Consider the following 12,140-nt stretch of genomic DNA (forward strand, 5'->3'; position numbering starts at 1 on the left):
AATTTGATATAGTAGCCAAACTATCTCACTCTGCTAAACCTCAGAAATCAATCTACTTAATAATATTAATAATATTTTCAAATTTACTTGAAAGTAGGACATATGGTGATTGGGTGTTCTAGAAATAAGCAAGAGAATCAGAAATATTCTTTTGTTGGAGAATTCGTTCATTTAAGCAGTTTTGGTGTAAATTCCATGATGGTCTGGATTATAAGGTTTGCTAGGGATGATGTGAATCTTAAACTCTATTTGGTTCTATGATTGGCTTGGTTCACTCTTCTGTGTTCTTTTCAAGGAGTCTTGTGGAGCTAAGGTAAAGTCATGTGAGCTATTTGAATCTTTGCGAATGAGATGAAAAAAGCCAGGAAACATGGAAAGAGAAAATACTTGAGTTATAATTAAGGGTACATATACTTAAAACAATTTTGAAATACAATTTCTGCCCTAACGTGGATACAATTGAAAGTGTGCCAGGGAACCAGACCAGTGTTTGAACAGTACCCTTGTTCCTATTTGGCAGTAGGAGTTTCTTTGCCATGCAGTATATACTATTTCTCATTTCCTGGCATTTGAAAATTGTGACTTCATTGCTCTATTTCAAAGAGGCGGTGTCAGTGTAGTGCTTAGCATAGACCTGACAGCCTCTTCAGAGCTTCCTCTCTGATCTAAGAGGTTCTGAAGATGCTTTGTTCTGTCTTTCTGTTTCCATGTTTTGGGCCTGTCAGTTCCGAAGCAATTATCTTATATTGTTTCTATATCCTTAGGACTGCTGAGGAAAAAGTAAACTTATTTGCAGAATGAACCAAACTCTGCCCTCACTTACATACAAATCAAAGCATCCAGAGGAGTCATTATGAGTGCCCAGAGGCAAGCTTAGTCTTGATCTAGAACTCCAAAGATTTGTCAGCCACCCAAAGCCCAGAGTAATGAATGGGCCCACTTTAGAGTTGTGTTTGAACTTTTAGGTACTGAAAACAGTACATAACATTATGATTTTACTTTTCTGAACACTGAGACATGTTGACTTTCAGCAGAGTACATTTTTTTGCCAAAACAAGTATTATGATGTAGAAACAGGCTTCCAGAGCAAATAACAAGTCCTGCTTTCATTAATGAGGACATCAACATTTCCCCCTCAGGATTTTAAAGGGGACAGTATTGGGCTCTGATGTTTTAATTTTCCATTGCTTTATCAACTATATCACTTAATAGAGCATATTTAATGGATAAGCTACTTTTGTCACCAATAAACCAAACAATAGAAAAGGAAGCCAGGCATAGTAGTGCATGCCTGTAATCCCAGTGGCTCAGGAGGCTGAGGCAGGAGGATCCCCAGTTCAAAGCCAGCCTCAGCAACATAGTGAGGCCCTGAATCAATTCAGTGTGACCCTATCTTTAAATAAAATGTAAAAAAGTCTGGGATATGACTCAGTGGTTGAGTGCCCCTGGGTTCAAGCCTTGGTTAAAAAAAAAAAAAAAAAAAGGAAAGGAAAGAAGGTAGCAGGAGTTAGCATTCAAAAAGAGTATTATTCTAATTTTTGTACCCTGAAAGTCCTGATGAAGTTCCAACTTTAGACTCAAACACATTGTTTTTGTGGCAAATGTCATTTAAAGGTGGGTAGTGAGTAGCAAGTGCTCCCATGCCCCTGGGATAGCCCAGGAACCCCAAAGTAACTCTAGTATTTTAGGTGGGATTATATTTGTATTTCCCATCATTTTCTGTAAACATATAAAAATGTTATATTACACATGAAATTTCATCCTTGGGCTATAGTAGGAAGACAAGCAAACGGAGCCAAACCATTTACAGGATAGAAGGTGGCCTCTTTGAAGGGTTGATTTTTTTCAATCTGTACCAAAAGACTGCTAAGTTCCAACTTGTATCTTGCTATTTGACTTGGAGACCCTCCCAGAGAGATGATCTTTCCTAGTGCATGACTTCCGTCACTAGGATACTTGTGCACGAAGAAAAGCATGTTAAATTCTGATTTTCTACCAGCAGAGGTCACTGTGGACCTCATTAAACTCAAACCTGCAGTGTTTTGGAAAGCAAGCTATTTTCAAAAATAAGACTTTTGAGTCACTTATTTATAAAATTTGTAACTATCTCATCCATCCAGAGGACCAAAGAGACATTCAGAGATAAGTCTACCACTCATCCAAAATCTACAGATAGTAATTAGTATCAGTGAAGTTTGTGATAAAAATATCTCTTTTGAAATTAGGGTTTTAGGTGGACCCCTCATTTACCTGTATACACCAACTCTAAGTCCACTGAAATATCTACAAGGTAAGGTGGATATAGATAAAATAGGTTCTTAAATTTCTATACTCTTTCCATCTCAACTAAGACATTTCTATTTTAAGTCACTCAATCTGCCTAAGTACAATTTAACTCCAAAATCAAATTTTACTATTTTTAAATAATTTCTTTACAGCAAGATCATACAAAATACTTAGTGATGTTGATAAATGACAAAGGCTTCTACCTTTTATTCATACTATCTTCTTGAAAGAAATCTTTTAGTTCTTCCCTATATTCAGTGCCATGAAAGTTTTAGATACTGACTTCTGACTCTTTACGGATGCTCAAATAATGGCTCATTTTGAAATTTTGCAAATTATTAAAAGAACTTACCTTTTTTAGGGGTTGGCTTAGTAATGTTCAACTTGCCAGCTTTTTTAAACAAGCCTCGGATTCCCCCACTTCCTTCTTCCTGCTCATTGTCTTTGATGGTGGCCTCCAGTGCCAGCCTCTCCTGTTCCAGTTTCTCTAATTCATCTAATGAAAGGAGGCAGAATCAGCTACTTAACTCACAGGAACAAAGTTTCCAAGAACAATCCTATAAACAACTTTAGTATTTAAAATGGTATATCAGTAATAAAATGATTATTTATAAAAACTTGTTTTTTCTGAATGATTACTAAAAAGTAATGTATTCCAATAAATTATATTCATAAAGTAATAAAAAATGGCTCAGAAAAAATAGTTCTATATATTAAGTTATAATACATGAAGTCATTGGGTTTTTATTTGTGAAGACAAGAGAGACAATTTAATTTCCTCCTGCCTGGCATGGTGGCACATGCCTATAATCCCAGCAATACAGGAGGCTGAGGCAGGAGGATTACAAGTTTAAATCCAGTCTCAATAACTTAGTGAGGCCCTAAGCAACTTAGCAAGACCCTGTCTCAAAATTAAAATATAAAAAGGCTGGGGATGTGGCTCAGTGGTAGAGTCCCTGGGATCAATCCTTAGTACAATAGAAATATATCTATATGTTAAGGTCCTCCTTAATCACCACCATCCAAAAACAAACAACCCAACTCAGTATAAGATCTTCCATACTATAAGCCACTGATTTGCTGACCTAAGCTACTGGGTCAGATGTTTTACAACTGGAAGTGACAGAATTACAGTACACTGGGTATATATCAGACACCCAACAATGCCACCTGAATTGAAACATAAACTGGAGACCAAGAGTTAACATAAGATAATCAAATCTCATAATAAACCTCTATGAACTCTGAATACAGATTGCAGTGGAAAATATCCAGCACCAATTGCTTCTGTTAAGTAAAATGCTTTGTGGAATGGGTGACCAAAGTCATAGCAATAAAATCGGAGGTTTCTGGGTGCCTGTCAGAGTTCAGACTGCTGAAAAATCTCTCACGACACTGGAGTCTGAAACAAGAGTCAAGCTGTGCAAAATTTCCTGCCCAAGGTTTAGGCCCACTCTCCAAGCTTTGATGTTGTGTCTGGCTGCCTTTTATCTTTATTGGATTCTGATTGAAATGAAAAATTCCTCACTACTATGTAATATGTTGAATCCCTCTTTGACCTCAACCTGCCCTGGACCAAGGTAAATGCGATTTTAAAAGAAGTCATGTGACAGTGCTAAACAGAGCAGGCTTCTTGCTTATATCCAGGCAAGGTGGCACTCTTGTCAGATGTCCTTTTCTTATTGCCTGCTGAGAACAGAGACTTAGAAAATGAGCAGTGCTCCAAGGGAAGGGGTAGAAAACCTAGATTCAGTGTTACAAAACACTGGTAGGGCTTTTGTAAATGTCAACCCTCGGAGCCTGTTGCCTTATCTATCTGAAGCGAAACTATACAAACTCTAGATTTATCAATTATGTACTAACTAAATCTGTCAGGACAGTCACATCCCTAGATGATGCTGTTATTCAGCTACACAGAATTGTCTGGCCCCTCTCCAGGTCTTAGCAATTAATCTCTTGCCAGTGGCACGAGATTTAAGGTCAAATCGCCCATGTGATTTCCCCAAAGCTTCAAAGGTTCTCAAGACCAGCAGCTATAGAAAACCTGGGAAATTAGGCTGATGGTATTAGAGCTCAGACAGAAGTTGCTTACCCCTGATGTTGAAAGGTGAAGACAAGCTGCACTACAGTGGGGTCATGACCCATTATGGCTCTGCAGCTGGCTTTGTGTGACATTAGGCAAGTCATTTACTTTTTTATGCCTCAGATTTCCTATACATGAAATGGAAAATTGTAACCCTTTCTCACCCTATTAGTTTTGCAAAAAGAAAAAAACTACTGTTTTTGCATAGCACTTTGGTACTTCTTACAGAACAGAACAGTGGCTATATCCTATAGTGTATTTATGCAACTTCTGGAAATGGCCCTACTTAAGCAAAGCAAACGGAGTATTTTCAAAAGCCTGAGAGTTAACAGCTACTATTTATTGTACACTTTTTGGGGTAACAGGGACTGCGTTGAATTTTATTCCTTCTCAAACAACTCTGAGATAGTTACTATTATTATCCTCATTTTATAGATGAAGAAACTGAGGCTTACAAGGTTAAGTAACTCATCTGACATCACCTAGCACGTTATAGCATTCAAATGCAAAGAGATCAGCTTGACTTCAAGTCTATGCTTCCCACCATGACGACTTTCTTATGCCAACTACTAGTACTTCACAGTTGTTTTGTTAACCTTCACCTCTTCATCACTGGATAAACTTAAAACACTTTCAGAAACAGTGTAATGCCAAGCTAATCACCCAAAACGATAACCCCTCGAACATGTCATTTTAAAAGGAGGACTTTACAAATCTGGATATATATGGGAGGCTGCCCCAGAGTAGAGCATTGGCAGTCAGACTTTGCTGTTTCTGCTCTGGGTGCAGCACCCTAGTTGTGTTATCCAGTCTTTTGGGATAAAACAGAGGCCCAGCTCAGGGTAGTGGGGGTAACCTTTTTGCAATCCTCTGGAAGGTGCTTATTTGTGAGCTTCTTTGGGGGCAAATGTAAGGGCTGCCCTAGGGAGAGAGTTCTCTTCTTTTTTTGGCAGGCTCCAGCATACCCTGTGATTAGCCACTAATTGCCATGCTCTTTGTCCTCTAGTTTGGACAAAGAAGGAAAAAAGATAAATCCTCTTTTGTAAAGGAGTCAGCTGTCTGAGCAAACTGGGAGCTGCTCCAACAGTTTGCTTGAAGGTATGTCCACAGCCCGGGATGGGCTGTGGACAGAGCAAACTGAAAAACCCCAGCCTGAGTGACAAAAACAAATTTTGCTTGAATGCTTTAGATTCAATAGTTCCCTCAAAGGCTGTAGAGACAGAGGCTGACAGACAGAGTCTACTGTAGAATCTGAAATGGCCTGCTTTGCCATCTTGGATTTTCAGATTCACATGGTGGTGTGATTCCCACTTGCACAGTGATTTTGCAAGTTCTTACTAGAGTTAATTCTTAATTATTCACTTTGTAGATGATCTAAGGCCTCCTTCTGTGCACTCCCCACTTCTCACATTTCAGTGCTAAACAGAAGTGATGTTTTGATTATCTGTTCTTCTGAATTATCTATCTGGTGTAATTTATACCTCTGTTTGCATGGGAAATCAAGAGTAGACTTTGTCAAAATGTTTCTTTCAACAGGAATACTGGCCAGATGATTCACAAAACATACCCTTAATCATGTGGAGAGCAAGCCAAGGGATTATGAATGGACAGATATAAATTGATTTCCACTAGGTTGACAAAGATTATTTATTCCATCACTACAACCCTCCCCCATTACTACCACATTTTAATGTTCACAAATTATAGAGCACTTTCCACATTGTGTCTCATTTGATACCTATGCTAGGGTACAGGCAGAGCTGATGTTAGTCTCTCTATTCTGCTAAAAAGGCAACTTGGGCTCAGAGAGTTCAAGTGATTTGTCCAAGGCTGTGCAGCTAATTGATCAAGCCTGGTGCTTCCAATTTTAGTGTGTACCCCTCTTTACTTTCTTCTTCATTGGTAGGCCCTGTTTCTTAATACATACCCCAAACAATTCTCAGAGTGAGAACAAAGAGTGATTCCTGAGCCATATCTTGATGCAAATGCCCAAACTGCTTTGAACAGTAGTTACTCTATTTTCAAGTGCTTCATAAATTGATTATATGATAACCAGTTGGAGTGCCTATATTTTGAAAATCAATTTTGTTGTCAAAATTGCCTCAAAATATTCTATCAGTCTTTGTTTTTATAAATTAAAAAAAAAGATGTATTTCAGAAATGGGTAGTGGCCTCAAATTACCATCTGCTTTAAATCTTAAGGATAGAGAGCAGTCAATTATCTGACAGCAGAAGGTAGAGCAGAGAAACCCACTGGGGAATCACATCCCCTCCCATTTTACAGCATCTTTTCTCTTTATTAATTATTAAATCATGATTCTTTCCTTGGTCAATCAACTCAAAGCCATAAATGCTCATATGAATCAATGTGCCGAACCCCAGGTGAAGTCTAGTTGAATTGAAGGCAGGAAGCAATCCTGCAGTGGTTGCCTTCCAATCAAGTAATTATTTACTACACTGCCATCTGTCTTTATTTTGCTAAGCCACTCGATCAGACACAGCAGTATCACCGCGCTCTGAGATGGTCATAAATCGTGCAGTGCTAACACGGAATACTTGACCACAATATATTGCAAATCACGTTTCATCACTTCATTTCCTATCAGTACAATTTGGACTCTTTGTTGTAGTTGGCAAACTTGCTAAATACCCCTGGGAAGTGAATAATATGAAATTCTGCATTTTTTATGTGTTTTCAGATAATAAATTAATTTATTAAGAGAAACTATTAGTCATCAATATTGGAGGGGATGCTACAGTGTACAAGTTAGAATGTTATGCATACTGATCTTATTTATATGAAAAGTTATTCTTTTCATATACGCCTGTGACACAGTATAGAAATAATTGTCATTAGTGGGTAAATTACCTATAAAGCTGATTTCTATTCACTGCTTTATTAACTGCAGTATATGGGCACTCTGCATTGCTAATATTTCCTTTAAATTATAATCTGTGATGACACTGTTGTGCCTGCATTGGAAAAGCTATGATGATAATCATTAACATAGTATAATGCAATACTTAAGATTTATCAGGCTCTTATTAAGCCCTATATTACAGTATAATATAATGAAGCACAAGCTTATTTCTTCCAATTCAAAATCTAAAATGAGATTTGGGTCATAAATTCCACAAACTTCAAAATAATGCATGGAACTGTGGTGTGAAGTTAATTTCTATCATTATGCTGTTGTTTTTCCAAATGTTCTTCATGTATTTGTGTAACATTGCTTTCTCTTTTGTTTACCCTAAATAGTTGTTACTTATAATTATTTTATTAGCATCTGATTGTATTTTCCCTTTCTTGACTAAGAAGCAGAAATATTTCAACCATCAAAGTTGATTTAAATAGGATATATCCCTTGGGAAATTAAAAGGGGATGCAGTTCACTGCTAGGGTTCTTTCAGAAATGCCACAAAATTTGGTGGCTGTGTTGCTTTATGGAAATAAATTGATGGTGAATTTTGGTGGACAGAACAGTGAGGGGTGGGAGTAATATTTTTCAGCTACATCACATCTTTCACTCTGAAGAGATCAACATGATATACACAGGAAATGTGTAATCTAAGTACAAATTATATTTTTCATTCTCATTTTTTACATGGAAAAGCATTATACCGTAAAAGCCAAAAAAAAAAAAAAAAAATTGAAATAAAAAATAGGGAGGGTAGTAACAGAACAGGTTTCTTAATGTTAGGTTTTGTTGTTACCCTCCAAGTCAGCTCTGTCGTACCAGAGATAAGCAGCCCCCAAGGTGGGCATTTGAAGGAGTACATGGAGATAGCCTTGCCCTATGCCCATTATCTCAGATACCACCATTGCCTCTTATTATGTAAGTCATCACTTTCTCAAGCTCTCCTTCTTAAAAGGTAGAATAGTAGCTTCAAACAGACAAAGGTCTGATCCCAGGTTTACCACACATATCTGCAAACCTCATCATCAATGCTTACTTCCTTTGCTCAAATTTTTGATGGCGCATTTTTCCTTGTTCCTCAGACCAACTCTTCTATTCATGCCTTTCTCTTGATTACCTCTTTCTCTTGGATCTTACTCCTTGGGCTGTCCATTTCTTTCCCTCTATTTTTAATCTCTGTCACTCTCTTGTGCCCACTTCCACAGTCTGGACACATGCTAGGTCTCCTGTTGTAAAGTCTATAGATCTCCCAAACAAACCACCTCAACTTCATTCCTCTCCTTACATCCTACCTTCTCAAAATGTTTGGCTGCAGTCGTATTCTCTGTTTTGCCATCTTATAGTCTCTCCTCAACCCACTGTGAAATGGGTGCTGACACTATTTCTCTAGAGAAGTGGCTCTAAGACTATCTGTATCATATCAGTTAGACTTTATTCATTTTCTTACTGGACTCTTCTATTCTGCTTCATAGTGTTGATTATTCTCCCCATTCTGAACTCTCTACTCCTGTCGCTTCTGTGACACCAGCCTCCTGGTTCCTCCTGGTTCCTCTCCTCTCATTTCTTCTCTGAGACCCTTTTCCTATGCCTTGGAGCTCTCCAATTTACACAACCTGGGCTCTATTTTTCAGAGTTATGGTTTCAATTTCCACCTTATCTATGATGTCCCTCTTTTACTTTGCTAGAGCTGCTGTATAAAAAACACCAAATATTGGGTGATTTAAATAATAGACATTAATTTTCTCAGTTCTGGAGGCTAGAATTCCAAGATCAAGGTGTCTGTAGAGATGACTTCTCTCTGAGGCCACTTTGCCTGGCATGAAGGCTGCTGTCTTCTCACCATGTCCTCACATGCTGACCCTTCGGTCTGTCTCCTATACTCTTTTTATAAGGACCCTATTAATACTGAATTAGCACCTACTAACATGACCCTGTTTATCTTAATAACATATTTAAAACCCTATCTCTAAATATAGTCACATTCTGAGGTACTAAGGTTAGAACCTCGACATGAATTTCATGGTTGGGGGCTGGGGCCTGGGACACAATTTAGTAAGTAATATTTAAATCTATATTTCAGACTCAGTTTACTTCTTTGAGACTGGAACTATTAACTGCCTAGTGGACACTCCCTGTAGGTTTTCCCATAGGATATTATCTGAAATTTCACCAGGTATCTATCTCCTTATTAAACCTGCTCTTCCTCTTGCATTTCCTATCTCCATTGGTAGCTCCACCACTCACTCACTCAGTCAAGGACTTTTTCTTTACCCCTCCATTTCCTGTATCCTACACATTCAACCAACTCCTCATGTTGCTCCTCTTAACTCTGAAATATTTCTCAATTCTTTCCTTTTCTCTCCATCCCTATGGAGGCATCTCTAGTTCAAGCTGTTAACCTTCTCTGTTATGGTTTGGTTGTGAGGTATCCCCCCAAAAGTTCACGTGTGAGACAATGCAAGAAAGTTCAGAGAAGAAATGATTGGGTTGTGAGAGACTTAACCCAATCAGTGAATTAATCCCTTCATGGGATTAACTGAGGGGTAACTGGAGGTAAGTGGGGTGGGCTGGGGTGGGATGGATATTTTGGGGCACAGCTTTGGACTATATATTTTATCTGGCAATGGAGATTTCTCTCTCTACTTCCTGATCATCATGTGAGTTGCTTCTCTCCACCATACTCTTCTGCCAGGTTGTTTTGCCTTGCATTGAGCCCTGAGGAATGGAGCAGTTGTTCTATGGACTAAGACCTCTGAAACTGTGAGCCCTCAAATAAACTTTTCCTCCTTTACAATTATTCTGGTTGGGTCTTTTAATCATAGCAGCAAAAGAGTTGACTAAAACATTCTCTCACTTTTTTTTTTTTTTTTTTGTAGAAATCTTTTTTATATGTCTGTCTGTTTCCATTCTAGTCCTCTTTGAATCATGTGGCATATAACTGAAAGAGTATGAACTCTAAAACCCAAGTTTGGCCACATTACTCTCTCACTTAAATCTCTTTGATGGTCCTCATTATCTACAGAATATAGCCCACATTTTTAAGATGACAAATGAAGCTTATAAAGTCTGGATCCTCATAGGGACAGCCCCATATTTCATTATTGTCTATTTCATATACTTTTCATTCTGTAACAGGAATCTGCCTCTGATTGCCCATGTATCCCATTCTGCTATATTCCCAAGTCTAAACCCTTACTGATGCTCTCCTATTTGCCAAGAATGCTGTCCCCAAACCCCCTCCTTATTTTTCTCTCCCTCAACATTGCCTAGTTGACTCTGACTCAACCTCTAAATCTCAAATCAAACATCCTCCAGGAAGCCTTTCAGGAGTTAACTTTTTTTTCCCCCTAATACTTTATTTATACCTTTTATACATTCCCCTTACTAGGATGTGACTCTTGTGGGGGGAACAGACCAAGTTATTAATCTACCCAGCATCTTCACCTACACTATGCCTATCACATAATAGTTACCCCAAAATATCCCCTTATCTTTGTGCTGTGTCATCAGTGGGTTCTATTGTGAAGTTCAATTGAAGAGAGGGATTCATGTCCTATTCTAATATTTTAGTAATTCTTTAAATATGTTTTCTATTTCAAACACAAAGAGGATATGTTTAAATTCTGAGACTAAACAAGTGTACCAAATTCTCTACAGGGAAAAAACAGAGTCACTAATCTGAATTAGTGTTTATGCCTCTGACTTAGATTAGTGATTCACAGCATGATACATTCAGATTCATTTCCATGTTAGCTACAAACCAGTTCATAGACTCTTAAAAGCAAAATGTATGTTTTTCTGAGGAAAGAATTAATCTTCATTTTCTGAAGCATTTTGCAGAAATTAATTTGGCAGGCTATTTTCTGAAGGTGCTATTTTCCTTGATGCTGGCTTTGTGGTCTTGTGATTAAAAAAAAAATTGATGACTACCATGAATTATCCTACATTTCTGATTAGCAGGGCAAAGTCCATTTGTGTTAGAAAAACACTGAGTCAGCCCAGAAGTGAAGCACCACTCTCAGGGAGTTTATCTATATTGTGCACTGTTCTGTCCCCACCACCTGGAGCAATGTCAGGCACATAGTAGATGCTTACTAAATATTTGTTGGTTGAATAAAGTACATACCTTGCACCTGAAGAACCTGAGAGATGTCAAACCCTTGACTGATTCTGACTATGACCACGCCAATCTCAAAGTCAAACGCATCACTGAAAAAGAAGCAAATTTATTAGCATTTTAAATGGATCTTGGAATACTCAAGCTTTGGAATAATATTAAACTTGCATCTAAGCTGAATGCAGTGGTGCATGGCACATGTGTGTAATCCCAGGGGCTTGGGAGGGTGAGGCAGGAGAATCAGAAGTTCAAAGCCAGTCTCAGCAACTAAGAGAGGCCCTAAGCAAATTAGTGAGACCCTGTCTCAAAATAAAAAAAAATTAAAATGGGCTGGGGGTGTGGTTCACTGGTTAAGTGCCCCTGGGTTCAATTCCTGGTACCAACAAACAAACAACAATAAAACCTTGCATCCAGGATTCAGATGTCATGAAATCATCAAAATTCACTTTAAAATTCAGCCAAATGCTAATGCTGTTTCTCTTTGTTTATTCTCTCCTTATACTTTTAAAAAATACATTCTGGGTAGAGTTAACTAAATCATTAACTCTGCAGTCAATTCAAATAGTATTAGCAACTAGAATTTTGTGTAAGAGTCTGTCATATACTTTTAAAATAACTAAATATTTTATAAAATGAGCAAAACAATCACTAATATATTTAGAACAGAGTGTTTACTGGTTGCAAAGAACTTTTGAAATTCTTAGCCTCCCTCCTTTTCATGAGGACTAAATTCTGA

At 37.9% G+C, this 12,140-nt stretch overlaps 1 protein-coding gene across 1 annotated transcript in view; it reads right to left on the minus strand.

The window, feature by feature from the left end:
* The window catches only part of Slc12a1 (solute carrier family 12 member 1), an 81,763-nt gene that overhangs the window by 12,561 nt on the left and 57,062 nt on the right, over positions 1-12,140 (minus strand). The window contains 2 exon segments of the mRNA XM_047539705.1: positions 2,639-2,782; positions 11,414-11,496. Of these exon segments, the coding sequence (XP_047395661.1) occupies positions 2,639-2,782; positions 11,414-11,496 (227 nt within the window).

Source organism: Sciurus carolinensis, chromosome 2, assembly GCF_902686445.1.
Source record: "Sciurus carolinensis chromosome 2, mSciCar1.2, whole genome shotgun sequence".
Classification (NCBI taxonomy): Eukaryota; Metazoa; Chordata; class Mammalia; order Rodentia; family Sciuridae; genus Sciurus; species Sciurus carolinensis.